Genomic DNA, 14,908 nt, shown 5'->3' on the forward strand with positions numbered 1-14,908 from the left:
AGGGTGCTCTTGGTAAGAGAACCCTTTTGTTCCACTCACCAAATCTCATTGTTCTCTGTGCTCATTCAGCAGCTCCACATCATTCCTAAAATGAGGCCTAAAGACTTGTATGCAGTACTCAAGGTGTGGCCTAACCATTGCCTTATACAAGGGATAATCACCTCCTTATCACCGCAAACAAAGTTCCTATATATCATTGACAAGACCCCATGAGCTGTCCTGGCAGCCTGTCTGCATTTCTCAGAAAAATTCATATCTGACTACACAATTACCCGCAGGTCTTTTTCATTTTCCACTTTTCTGAGGGTAGTAACACACCTATGGTATGTTACTCTAGGGTTACTGCTACCCATATTCAGTACTTTGCATATGTCAATGCTAAACTTCAGTTGCCATTTCTCAGCCCATATGCCTAACTTTGCTAGATCCTGTTGCAGTAACATACTGTCATTAACTATGCTGCCATTTGCAGATGATAAAAAAATATAAAGCACTTACTCAGCAGCATAATAGTAATGGTAATGGAGGCATGTGCTGCAAGAAATCAAGTGTATGAGCTTAAGTAACATTTACCAAAAAAAAAAAAAAAAATTTCACATATCCATTCTCTCTAAAAGTTTGTCCAGTTACTCCTTGAATTTATTTAAGCTATCAACTTCCACAACAACAGATGGAAGTTTGTTCCAGCAATTAAGCACTTGCTGGCTAAAGGCAAATTTACACATATCTATTCTACAACAGTGTCCTCAATTTGAATTTATGCCCCCTCAGGTTCATAATCTGAGCAAGTGGAACAATCCCATCAGAATTCAGCACGCTCAGCCGTTTCAAGGCCTTATACACCTCAGTCAGATCACCTTGCAGATGCCTAGTCTCCAGTCACTACAATTTTCAGAACTTATGCCTTTCTTGATAAGAGGATCCCTTCATTCCCCTCACCAATCTTGTTGGCCTTCTCTGTACACACTCAAGCAACTCTACATCCTTCCTAAAATGAGGCTTTCAGACCTCTAGGCAGTACTCAAGGCGTGGCCTGACCATTGCCTTATACAATGGGATAATCACCTTTTCCCTACTAGCAAAATTCCTCTATATCTAGTAAATAAAAAAGACCAGGTCTTTTTTATTTACTACCACCCTAAGTGTAGTACCACACAGTTGGTATATTTCGCTGGGGTTACTTCTACCCACATGCAGTACTTTGCATTTGTCAACGTTAAACTTCAGTTGCCACTTCTCAGCCTATCTTCCCAAATTTTCTAATCCTGCTGCAGTAGCACACTGCCATTACTGTCATTAACAACATGCCAACCTTTGTATCATCTGCAAACTTAATCATTAAGCCTGATATGCCTTCATCAATATCATTGTTAAATATCCAAAACAACAGTGGGCCCAACATGAACCCTGGGGAACTCCACTAATAACATTTGTCCATGAACAGCAGTGTCCATTGATTACCACTCTGTCTTCTCCCACTCAACTACCCTTTTATCCATTGTATCAACTTACCCTTAATACCATACTGCTCCAATTTTTACAATAACCTTCCATGCACAACAGTGTCAAAAGCTTTCCTGAAATCCAAGTATATAATATCAAAATTATTTTTTTCCTTTCAGTTCCTTTGTAACCACATATTTTTCAGATTTGTAACCACTATCAAATTTGTCAGACAAGACTTTCCCTTAAAGCCATGCTTTGTCTGAATTATTACAGCAGTCTTGTCTAGATGATCCTGCAGTGGATCTTTAACTAGCGACTCCATTTTTTTACCCAGAACAGAAGTTAAACTAACTCGTTTGTAATTACTCTTTTCACCCTTAGATCCCCCTTTGTGAATTGGGGATACATTTGCACATCTCCAGTCCATGGGGACTTCCCCTGATTCCAAGGATGCTCTCATAATTATGGCTAAGAGTTTGCTTACTTTCTTTGCCGCCTCCTTTAATATAACTGGATAGATCCCATCCACCCCAGGTGCCTTTCTTATGTTTAACACCAAGAATTTCTCCCCCACTTTGCTCTCGGTTATTACAAAATCATTAAGCACCCTGTTACAGTTTGATAAATGTCCAGCATTTTCCTCCCTTAATAACTCCTCTTGTCTGAATGTAGACACAAAATACTCATTCAGATTACCATCTATCTGAGCAGGATCATCAGCAGTCGAACCATTGATATCCAAGTGGACCAATCTGATTCATCCCCTTCCTTCTAGAGTTTATATAACTAAAGAAGTCCTTGCTGTTTTTCTTAGCATCCTTTGCCAAAGATTTCTCGTAATCTGCTTTCGCTTGCCTAATCTCCTTTGTGACTTGATTACAGACTAGCTTATATCTGCCATAGGCTTCTGTTTTTCCTGATAATTTATATGCATCCCGTGCATTTTTCTTCTCTGTCATGAATCTCATTATTTCCTCTGACATCCATTTAGGCCTAAACCTTCAACAGTATTTCTTAGTTGGTATGAAAGGCCTAGTAGCCTCCAAGATTAAGTCCCTGAAGGCTTCCCACCGTTGATAACATTATCAGTTTTATAGAATTTAAAAACTGTCTGAGACCACTATAATCACTTTCACGGAAGCAAAAATCCTTCCCTTTACCCTTGATGGTAATTATATCTTTAAGTAAATCCAACATTACTACACTGTGATCACTGCCACCTAGTGGTTCCTTTATCTACAAATTCATAATGCACGAATAATGACTGCTGATAATCAGATCATGAGTATTACTCTCTCCGATTGCCTCTTTAACATGTTGCTGTAAAAAAAACAATCATCCAATAAATCTACAAAAGTCTTGCTAGTGTGCAAGTGACCAGCCCATAATTCCAGTCAATATCTGGGAAGTTAAATCCCCCATTATAGCATAATCTGATTTACTGGTTCATTCTATTTCTCTGTACAATTATTCATTATACTCATTACAGTCATTAGGCCTATAACACACTCCTCTCATTTTTGCTTTCCCAGTGCTTATGTCATACCAAACTGACTCAACATTGCACTGTCCATCTTCACCAATGAGCCAAAACATTATGACCAGCTAGTCATTATGCAAATCGAAGCAACTGCACATGCACAAGTCCGGACACTGTATAAAAAACACCTGATACTGAGCTCTGTTAATCAGTGTTACTCTTGTTCTTCAGATGGGAAAGGCAGTGGACTTAAGCGAGTTTGACAAAGGCCAAATTGTAATGGCCAGACAACTGGGTCAGAACATATCCGAAACGGCACGGCTGGTGGGGTGCTCACGGTCAGCCGTCTTTGGTACCTACCAAAAGTGGTTTGATGAGAGGAAACCCACGAACCGCCAGCAAGGTGTTGGATGACTGCGGCTCATTGATGCTTGAGGTGAGCAAAGGCTTTCCCGGATGGTACATGGCAACAGAAGGGCAACAGTGGTGCAACTCGCCTTTAATTGCATCACCGGCATTCCATTCGCTTGCCTAATCACCAGCCGGTAATTGAAATGCTGGTGATGGGAGTAATATGTCACAGCACACAGTACATCGAACCCTGCTAAAAATGGGGTTGCGTAGCCACAGCCAGCTCTGAGTTCCCATGCTAACCACAGCTCACCGGTCACAGTGCCTACAATGGGCATGCAAGCATCGAAACTAGACCTTGAGTGATTGGAAGATGGTCGTCTGGTTCGATGAATAACATTTCCTGTTGCACTATGTGGACAGCTGGGTATGTGTGCGTCGTTTTCCTGGCGAAGTGATGGCACCTGGATTCACCGTGGGACAAAAACAAGCCGGTAGTGTTGGTGGTGTCATGCTTTGGGCAATGTTCTGCTGGGATACCCTGGATCCAGTCATCCATGTGCTGGGCACTCTGACATCTACCACCTACATAAACATCATTGCTGACCAGGTACACCCTTTCATGGCAACAGGCTTCCCCTCTGGTGGTGCCATCTTTCAGCAGGATGCGCCATGCCACACCGCCCGGATTGTTCGAGACTGGTTCGCGGAACATGAGGAAGACTTCCAGATATTGCCTTGGCCTCCAAATTCCCTAGACATCAATCCCATCAAGCATCTGTGGTTTGTGTTGAAACAGCAAGTTTGATCTGCAGTGTCTCAATCACGGACACTGTAGTGTCTCAATCACGGACTTTACAGGAATTAAAGGATCTGCTGGTTACCTGTTGGTACCAGATACCATGGCGCTTCCGTAGCCAGGTGGGCAGGAGCGGCGGTGCGTAGTGCACGCTTCTTGATTAGACCGGGGTTCGAGCCCGTGACTACCAAATACAGGGGATGCGGAAAGGTCAGGGAATGACCACCGCCTATCCTCGGAGCAATATGGCCTTAGTTGCTAATGCTCCAAAAAAAAAAACAATAATAACCAGATACCACAAGACGTTTAGAAATCTTGTAGCGTCCATGCCTCACCGGGTACAAGCTGTTTTGGCTGCACATGGAGGACCAACATCATATTAGGTAGGTGGTCATAATGTTTTGGCTCATTGGTGTATGTCAACTGGATGCACTTCCTTAGATGTTATGATTTTCTTAATTAACTGCATAATCCTTCCTATCCTATAATGTTCCATCACATTGTTTGTCAAGCTTGCAGTGTATTGTTCATGCACGGAATTCTTTTGGGAAATGGATGTCAGTAGTTAATCAAACTCTAACAGCGAGCTAAATGATTTTGTAATAACTGAGAGGAATGTGGAAGAGAAATTGTTGAAGTTAAGCATTAGAAAGACACCTGGGGCAGTTGGGATCTTTCCAGTTATATTAAGGGAGGTGGTGAATGAAGTAAATAAACCCTTAGCATAATTATGAGAGCATCCTTGGATTCAGGGTAGGTTCCCGCAGACCGGAGATGTGCGATTGTATCTCAAATTTACAAAAGGGGATCATAGGGTGACATGAGTAAATACAGACTTGAAGCAATAAAACTTTTATCAAAGTATTGTTATATATATATTTTTTATTTATATTTATTTCAGAAGCCATCAGACAACATATTTGTTGTCAGTTTTCACTCTATGATAGGACCCATGTCTCTTGTTGGCCATTGTGTCATAGAGACATTTCGAATCTGTGGCCTGGAGAGTTTGAATATTACCTCACACTGCAATTGCTTTTCTTTCTTTCATATGTTATCATAAGTACCATTTATACCATACAATTTTACAAAATCATGTCAGCTGTAGGCATAAATGTAAATAAGCATATAAGTCGAGTAGTGTGAGGTGGGTACCAAAGTTGTACATTTCAGATGACCAGAAGCGACTTTTTACAGTTAAACACACGCACGAACGCACACAAACTGGTTTTTTCCGTTTTTCCATATGATTAAGTATCAAGTACAAAGCTTGGGCACCATAAAAAAAAAAAAAAAAAAAAAAAAAAAAAGTAGAGGCTCCATGTAAAAATTTTTCCTTTAAATTGTGGCAGTTAATGTGTCAAATATTCCATCAGAAATGAAAAACTGCATTTCTGATGGAATATTCACAACACAGTGGTCAAGACCCATATGACAAATACTGCATTAGCCATCTAGGTCTTGCTCATGTTGGAAAATGTCTCATCCATGTTCACTCCCATGCTTTGGAAGAGTTGGAACAAAGTAGCCTTGTATGAGTTTTAGGTAGCAGAACCATTAACTGTGTCATTTTGGAAGACTGGTGTGATATTTCCAACTGATGAAATTGTGCACTGCACTATGCATTTTTCAAGATGCAAAGCCATATCCATAACTGTGTGGGGGATTCTCATTGCACTATATATGTATATTCTGTTTATTGACCTGGATCCTGAGGTGAAAGTGCACATTTTAGCATGTAGTGAATAAATATTGAGATGTTTTGCATCGTATTAATGAAATAAATAATAAAAAAGGACAAATTTCCTTTCTGTGCCAATGTCAGGGGATTTTTTTATTTGCATTTTGTAAGGAAACAGTTTTGTCTTACTGAACAGTACTTAAAATGGATGCTTTAAACCCTGCTGGTGTGACACATATGTAAACTTCTTGTGCATATGTAATATTTTCAGGGGTCATCATGGACGTCTTTCTAACAACAATACAATTCCCATTGATTATCACAGACCCATGTTCAAATTTCTTTACTAACCTCAAAATTTTTGATCTTTTTTAATCTTCTGCAGCCAAAAAAAAAAAAAAAAAAAACATTTTAAACTCATGATGCACTGTAGCATAACTGTCAGTTTAATAAAATCCTTCTGTGTCTTGTTTAATAACACCAAACACACCGATACTAGTGCAATATCAAAAAAACATAGGCATCCAAAACTTATCTTTGCTTGATGACTCCATACATTGTGCATGCTGATAACTCATGTTTTTTTGTTTGTTTTTTATACACAGATACCTGTAATTTTGGCTCTACTTGGAATATGGTATCATAATTTGTATGGTGCTGAGAGTCACACTTTACTTCCTTATGACCAGGTAAAATATTTTTTAATGTATATTTTATTTTCTGAGATCTAAAGTGACTTTTTTTTGGTGTTCAGATTTCAGGAGCTATTGCCAGTGCTAACCATCTTCATTAACAGCCTTATGTGCACTGGTGTTCAAAGAAAGTGTATTATCCCTTAAAATTGTAATTGTTGTCCACAACATAAGTATATGGCAATATTCCTTACAGATTGCATCGGATAAGATTGACACACTTAGCTGGTGATGTAATATTGCATCAGCTGTTACTTTCGGCTATATAAGCACGCTCTGCAAGAGTTGCAGTCATTCCTTACTTGTGTCAGGATGGCGAGTTATGTGCAGTTGACACCACGAAGAAAGAGTGCTATTGTTGCTTTATGTGAGGAAAGATGTTCTTCCCGTTATATTGCTTATAGAGTGTCTTGTAATCAGTCGACAGCGAGTAGATTTCTTTCCAAACTCAAGAATACTGGTTCTGCTGATAGGGGAAAAAGGAACCAGATGCAAATGAGTGTCTATGCCAAAACAGGGAAGTGTTTTGAAGCACTTATGTCTTAAAAACCGTAAAGCTTCTTCATCCGAGCTGAAAAGAGAATGGGAAGAACGTACAGGAGTTGTAGCAAGTGCAGTAACAGTCAGAAGACGCCTCTTCAAAAATGGACTTGTAGCCAGTCGTCCTATGAGGAAGCCCCTCCTCACACAAAAAATGAAAACTGCCCAATTAATTTGGGGCACCTCCGTAGCCAGGTGGGAAGGAGCAGCAGTGCATAGTACACGCTTCTTGATTAGACCGGGGTTTGACCCCTTCACCAAATACAGAGGATGCGGAAAGGTCAGGGAATGACCACCGCATTTCCTGGAGCAATATGGCCTTAGTTGCTAATGCTCCTAAAAAAACCAAATCACAATCACCCAATTAATTTGGTGTAAGGAGCATCTCAAATGGACTCCCGAGCAGTGGAAGTCAGTTATTTTCTCAGATGAGAAGAAATTCAACCTGCATGGCTCTGATGGGAGACAAACGATTCGCTGTAGATGCGGTGAAGAATACCATCCAGACTGTATGGTGTCTACATTGAAATTCCTTACCAGCCAAATGATATGGGGGTGCATTTCATATCGCGGAGTAGGTTACCTGTAGTTTATAAAAGGTTCCGTAAATGCCAATGGATACCTGGCTATATTGGAAGGCAAATTAATGCCAACCATTAGAGACCATTTCAACCTGCCAAGTAATTGCATCTTTCAGGACGACTTTGCTCTTTGTCATCAGGCAAAAAGTATAAGTAGGCACTTCTGTAGTTACGTTAGCTTCATTTCTGCATTAGAGGTTCGACATTAATGTGTTTACATTTGTTACAGGTGAAAAAATGGTCCATTACAACTCTTAGCTGGCCAGGAAACAGCCCAGACCTGAATCCTATAGAGAACTGTTGGCATTATGTGGAATCTGCAGTTGCCAAAAAGAAACCAAAGACCCTTCTTGAACTTCGGGAAGCCATAATTCGTGTTTGGAACCACGAACTATCAGTCGATTATCTTCGGAAATTGATCTTGTCAATGCATCGACAGTGTGCTGCTGTCATCAGGGCCAGAAGTGGTTCAACTAAATATTAGTTTGCACCTGGTGAACTTTTCATTTTGTTTTCCATTTAAAATGATAAACTGAAGCAAATGAGGGCTTCTGATAACATTTCAGCCATAATTGTCATGTTTAACAAAACTGTTGTTATAAAGGTTGCAAATACTCATTTTGGAATATTTTGAGAGCACCTGTCAAATATTACTTAGTTTTGCCTTAACTATTAATAAATATCTTTTGTTTATATTTCTATTTGTGATGCTAGTCATTAATGTAACATACCAATTTGAAAAAGGGTTAGAAATGTGGAATTCCTAGGTGATGCACTTTCTTTGAACACCAGTGTATATATAATAACATCATTATCAAAATCTGTTATATCCAGTGAGTATGCAGGTCACTGTGGTAGAATAAATCAAAAATAAAGTAAACACCCAGAAGAAACTGTATGTTGGCCAGACAAGGCTGCTGATATATTACCAAATAAGTTTTAAATCTACAAACAAAAACAGACTATGCTATGTGCATTTAGTCAGTTCATTGGTATCAAACCTTAAGTTTTAAATCTACAAATAGTGGAATATAATGTTAATAATGCTATTTTGAATAACAGTTGAATATAAATATGTGTAAGTTATTTGAAAAATAGTTTGTAATCTCTTTTAAATTGTTTCAGAATAATTTAAACATAGGAAAAATATGAGCCTCACAGTGAAGGAAAGGATTTAAATTGTAAATCCTTTACAAGTGGCATGCAAAATGTGAAAATTCCACAGAAGTTGCCTGCTAGTTCAAGAAGTTTTTTGGACATAAACAATCCCAAAGAAACCTGCCAATTTGTAAGAGAGGATATTGAAAGAAGTCCAAAAATATCTCAAAGAAAATAAGTTTGGAACTTAAAACACCTAAAGCAAGCTTAAACAGAGTCACAAAGAAAGTTAAATGCAAGGTTTATCACTCATGTTGCTACAAAGTTTGAATTGAGGGCAACCCAGATAGAAGATTGAAATTTGTTGAACAGATATTGTTAACGGTGTTTTATGAGAAGACACATTTAAGCTAAAGGGTACTGTTAATCACCATAACTGTGTTTATTATTTTCTTAAGAACCCTTATTTATTCTTTAACAAGGATTTAAAAGTTTCTAGCTTGACAGGCTGGACTGGAATTTGTAACAGGAGTTGTTTTCAGCTCTTTTTTCTTTAAGAGAAGCACAACAGGAGAAAGCTACTTGGGATTGCTAAAAGACAAAATCATTCCATTAATGCAGTCCAAATTCAATTTTTGCCTTTTTTTTTTTTTTTTTTTTTTTTTAATGAATGATGAAGCACCAGTTCACTATGGAAAATTACCTGTGAATTCTAAGATGAGTTACCAGGTCTGTGGATTGAATGGTGGTGTTCCATCGAATGGCCACTGCACTCTTGGAATTAACACCCTGTGATTACTTTTCTTTTACAAAGTTCAGTACATTTTAAAATATTCAGAATCTTTATCTTTTAGGTAAAGATGTTTAATTTGAAGATATCTATAATTTTGCAAGGTTTGGATTACTGTTACTCAGTACTTGCTCACATTCAATGCACAATACAAAAAAGTTCATCTTTATTACCAGTCTGGGTAAAACCAGACTTAATAAAATCTTCATTATACTTTTGGTTCTTCAGTGTGCCTGCATTTAATTTTCAAAATCCAAGCCATTTATGCAAATGACATGAATTTTGAAAATAAATAATACAAAATAATTTCACCTTAGGGTGGACTTGAGCTACCCTCCTTTCAGTTGACAGCTTAATTGTGTTTATGTGCCCATACATGTTGAAGTAATAAAAACACTAGTAGCACAACAATTTTTGTTGACTTTATTTTAATTTTTATTTTTGGTTCCAACTCCATTTTTACCAATTTGTAATCAAGAGCTGATGTAAATTCAAAAAGAGTGAAATTAGTCCAAGTCAAGGTATTTATTTTTTGGTTTACATCTCGGAAAGGAATCGTCCAAAAAATAGGTAGATCTCATCTATTCAAGGGAATAATTCAATGGAATTATCCAAAGATAGATCTCATCTCAGGAAGAGATTCTTCCTGAGATGAGATCCAAAGAGATAAACTTCACCTTAGATTTTTACTTAACTCTTCCTAAACCCTTCCTAAACAACTATAGCTCACCAAGAGTAGCAATATCCTGAGAACTTTAATTCTGGGTACATGTCTCAGCAGTACAGAAGATAGCATCAGAAAAGGCTACTGATAATAATATACTTTCTGCAATAAAATTGAAGAGAAAAACATGATTCGTCAGATAGACTAAGGTTGAAACATAAACACCATAAACAGATTTGTTATAATTAATATATAAGTACATCTGCCTACCCAGTTTGTCAACTGGCTCTGATTTGCCTTGCAATCCATCAAACAATATACTGTACAATATTTATAGCAAATTAATGATACATCTTAGTTGATAAATGTTTGCTTTTCATATTACATTAACGTGTAATGTTGTTATATAATGTTATTTAATATAAATAACAATTTCTTGAGAATAGTTAAACAACTATACATATTGAATAAAAAACTTGAAGCCATACCAACCACTTGGCTTTGGCTACATCAGAAGCCACTAATGAATGAAGGTCTGATGTGTAAACAAAATCACATTTGTTTTGATAGAATGGTCAAGAATATGAGCATTTTCTTTTGGACTTTTTTGCAAATCTAATGTTATTGTTGTTTTACACAAAAGTAAAATGCAGAGTAATACAATGGCCACCAAACCAAAAGAGATAAAAAAAACATAGTTTATTTAATTATGTCAAGTGAAAAATCTGATGTATAAAATGCATTTACAGTAATAATATTGACATGATAATCTCCATGAAACAAATAATCTCATCTGATAACATCAGCACGGTGTTAGTTCATCAGATTGTTTACAAAAAGATGCTCACATTTCTTGTCATGTCTGCACAAGGGCAGGCCATATCAAATTTTAATAAATGATCTTTCTCAATATTTTATAATTCTAAATTTTATCTTGCAAATTTAAAAAAATGTCTTGGGTATTTTTTTCTTTTGCATTAAGATGCTACCATCTAAAGGTGTGCAAACCCTAAACTTGAATGAGAAAAACTGAGAATTACTGAGTGCAATATGTTAAAATTTATTCAAAATCAGGTTTAAAAAACAGGATGAAAAAAATAATTTCTTATGCATAAATGGGTTAAATGTGTAATCATTATTGGGATTATTTATTATGTGAAGGAAACAGAACTAGCAAATACTCATTCAGTATAAGTGAGAGGCAATGAGAAATAAGTTTTATATTGAGAATTCAGGTGGGATATAGTGAAAGGTATTTGGTCAAGAAGAGATGGAGAATCAAATAACAGAGTTTGTTATTGCAAACAAACTGCTATCTGTTCCTCTTTCATTAAAAAACAGACATTAAAAAAAATGTAAAAATCATCATCTTTCTCAATAAAATCTCATTGATGGAACCTTAAATATTGTTCAGTTCTGGAATTTGTGGTGGTTGCCCACATTATTGGTCACAGTGCCACTGTTTACTGGACACTCCACATCTAAATTCAGTATGAATAGAGGTAAAATGATTAAAATTTACTTTTGAATAGTGGGCACTATTATTCAAGGGTAATTTTCAGCCCTTTCATCTCTGTTTTCTTTATTTGTTAATTTTGTCACTGCAGAGGGGTTTTATAATGTTGTGGTTCAACAGAGTCACAGAAACATGTAAGCAGTGCTGCCAGCCTCTACTGGCTGTTTTTCTTCTCACTAGCTGATGTCCCCATGTTTTACTGTTTGTTGTGGACATAATGTTGGTCAATATAATTTTAAAAAAAAAGTGAGTTCATCAAAATGGTTCAACATTTGTTAATTATAAGCTAATTGAGTTTGCTTCATTTTTCTGAAAAAATATATAAAGAAAGACAATCATCAAAACAATTATGCTGTTCAGTGAATAAAATAAAGGATGAAAAGGACTACCTTACTAACGGAATTAACTAGAATTGTGCTTTGTAAATGGAGACAAAATATTTTGAGTGGGATTTGAATTGCACACTTCAGAAGTATGCATATGCTTTTTTGTGAATTATTCAATTCAGTTTGCATTGAATTACTAGAAAAATACTCTTCTATTTTTTTAAATTATTTTTTTATTTTATATATATATATATATTTTTTGGAAGATAATTTCATTTGACAGGTGTTAAAGGACATTCACTTTAAGTACACTTCCCCTCAAGTGAGTAAAGTTTAGGGGAGTTACTGTTTATGGGTTTGTTTTTGTTTTTAATTGTGTCAGATGTAGTGTTCATCATGCTAATTTCTTAGCTTTGATTAGTTTTCGGCTTGGATAATTATAGACCAAAAATCTTTCTCACATGCATCAGAAGTACAAAATTCAGTGATAAAAACTAATAGTTTGGATAACTTATAAGAATTGTATGTATTTTGTGTTCTCTAAGCATTCTAAGCATTCCCTCAGAGCTTATAAGTACTATGTGGTTCTATTTTCAAAAACGTTGAGTGATACATATTTAGAGTAGTACTCTACTCTAAATATGTTCTACTCAACAGTGCTATAGTGCTCATTAGCAGTGCTACATTACCTATAGTTTTTACATATAGTTTTTAATAAGCACAGGAGGACCATTTGCAAATCTTGCTGGGGTGGGAGGGGGCAGAGTTTATATTTTCACTGCTGGTCATCGGTGCTCTATTAAATATACAGTCGAAGCTCTTTATAGTGACAGTCTTTTTTACATTCAGCATGAATTGTTAAAAAGAGGGTCACTATACCATAAACCTAATGCTATTTTACACAGTAAATGGACCTCTAATCCATTTACTATAAACCTAATGCTATTTTACATTCATTTATAATAACTTTGAAAGACAAACAGATTCTCTCTAACCAAAAAATTTCTACTACCCTATCATGCTTTTTACTTTTTTTGGTACAGTATTTGCATTTCAAAATGAAAGGAGGTTAATTTATTGAAGCCAGTGACAGGCTTGCAGGCTGACCATGAGAAATCACTCCTTGGCAATTCCCAAACTTGTTAGCATAATGAAATTAACTTTGATTAGAAGTTCATTCCATCATACAATATGTTTATCGATATGGCAATATTACAGACAAAAATTAAGATTTTACAAGCCTGTAGATAACATGCATTGTGATACTGACATTACTAAAACAGATCAGTATTCCTAAGAGCACACTGTTCACCATTCTGAAAGATCAAAAAAGATTGAAAACTTAAAGAAATTCATCGGGTAGGACCAGAGTATGAAAGGCAATGTGTCCAGGTCTTGAAAAGGAATGGCTAATGAGATGGGTGCAGAAAAGTTCCTGTGGGCAGAAATCTTTTAAAAACTAAGGCTGAATCTTTCTGTATCAGATGAATGAAGACTTCCAAGGAAGTCATCCAATGGATGGTTCAAAAAATTTAAGGTCTGTCATGCGCTGTCTTTCACAAAAAGTGTGGCCTTTGACACTGAAGCTATGAGTATGAAGGAATGGAAGGAGAATTAAAAAATGTTTAATTGATATTCGACAGACTGGACTGTTAATTTAATTTGCTACTGGATAAAATGCTTACATTTAAAGGTGAAAAGTGTAGTGATGAAAAAAAAGACAAAACTTACAATTCTTCTAGTGGCAATCATGTCCACCACAGAGAAGTTCCATCTCTTAATCATGGAAAAGCCCAGCAGACCAGATACTTTATAGGTCTGAAGATGTTGTTGACTGTGTATCGAACAAACTAAAAGCCTATTGGATATTGTTAAGAATCTACTAAGGACAGATAAGAGACTTAGATTGCAAGATGAGCAGAGAGAATGGAAAAATTGTTTGTAGATAACTGCACCCCTCATTTCCAAGTGAATGGCATATGTGCAATCACTGTTGAGTATGTGCCATATAATATAACATTCATTTCTCCGCCACTGGATCAAGGTGTAATCCAGTGCTTTGAAGAATGTTGTTAAACAAAATTGAGTTGTGCCTTGAAAGTAAAACACAGTACAAAATCAATATGCTGCAGACAATGTGTTTATGACTTTCAACATAAGATGAGATTAAAAAGTGATTGATGACTGCATCAAACATGCTGAATTTGCCACCTTGAATGATACAACAGATAAAGCTTTGCGTTGTTTTTTTTTTTTTTTTTTCGTTTTGCTAATTGCAAAGACCAGTCCAATAACAGTGAAGAATTTTTTGAGGATGTGTGTCATCGCTTAAACTTAGAAGGAATATGTTTGAAGACAATGCCAAAGTGAATGTACACATTGCATGTTTCAAGGTATGCATAAATGAAGAGAATCATCTCAGTAGATTCCTCTTCTTCATCGCTACAAATGTCAGGTTCTGATATTTGTAGTGATGAAGAGGAAGAATCTACAAGGATTAGAACTTGTATGTAGTTTTTTTATAAAGTATGACCTAACTAAAAGCGAATTAACTGTTATCATGTGCCTTCATAACTCTCTTTTAAAATGTTCTCTCCCACTGAAACAGCACATTTTGACAGAGTATTTAAAGTCTGAAACCAATTCCTATGTGTATAGTTAGTCCTTTATATAAAGGACAATTCAAAAAGAACAATAACCTTTCACATGCTTATTGTGAAGCAACCAGTGAGCCTACAGTCATATATTATATGACTGTAGGCTCACTGCCACCCCCTACAGTCATATATTATATGACTGTAGGGGTGGCACACATGAAAAATACCCACACGGAAAATTGCACACACGGATAAATGCTCACACGGAAGAAAGCTCATATTATTTTTAGTTTACAAAAAACATTATTTCATATTTAAAAATGCAACAAAATGTTGAATTTATATAT

General features: G+C 36.3%; 1 protein-coding gene across 1 annotated transcript in view; it reads left to right on the plus strand.

Moving 5' to 3' along the window:
- Pgi (glucose-6-phosphate isomerase) overlaps window positions 1-14,908 on the plus strand; it is a 251,466-nt gene that overhangs the window by 175,479 nt on the left and 61,079 nt on the right. The window contains exon 11 of the mRNA XM_090381526.1: window positions 6,363-6,446. Coding sequence (XP_090237652.1) covers window positions 6,363-6,446 — 84 coding nt within the window. The remainder of the gene's footprint in view (window positions 1-6,362; window positions 6,447-14,908) is intronic.

Source organism: Mastigoproctus giganteus, chromosome 9 (genome assembly GCF_048544385.1).
Source record: "Mastigoproctus giganteus isolate SK-2022 chromosome 9, ASM4854438v1, whole genome shotgun sequence".
Classification (NCBI taxonomy): Eukaryota; Metazoa; Arthropoda; class Arachnida; order Uropygi; family Thelyphonidae; genus Mastigoproctus; species Mastigoproctus giganteus.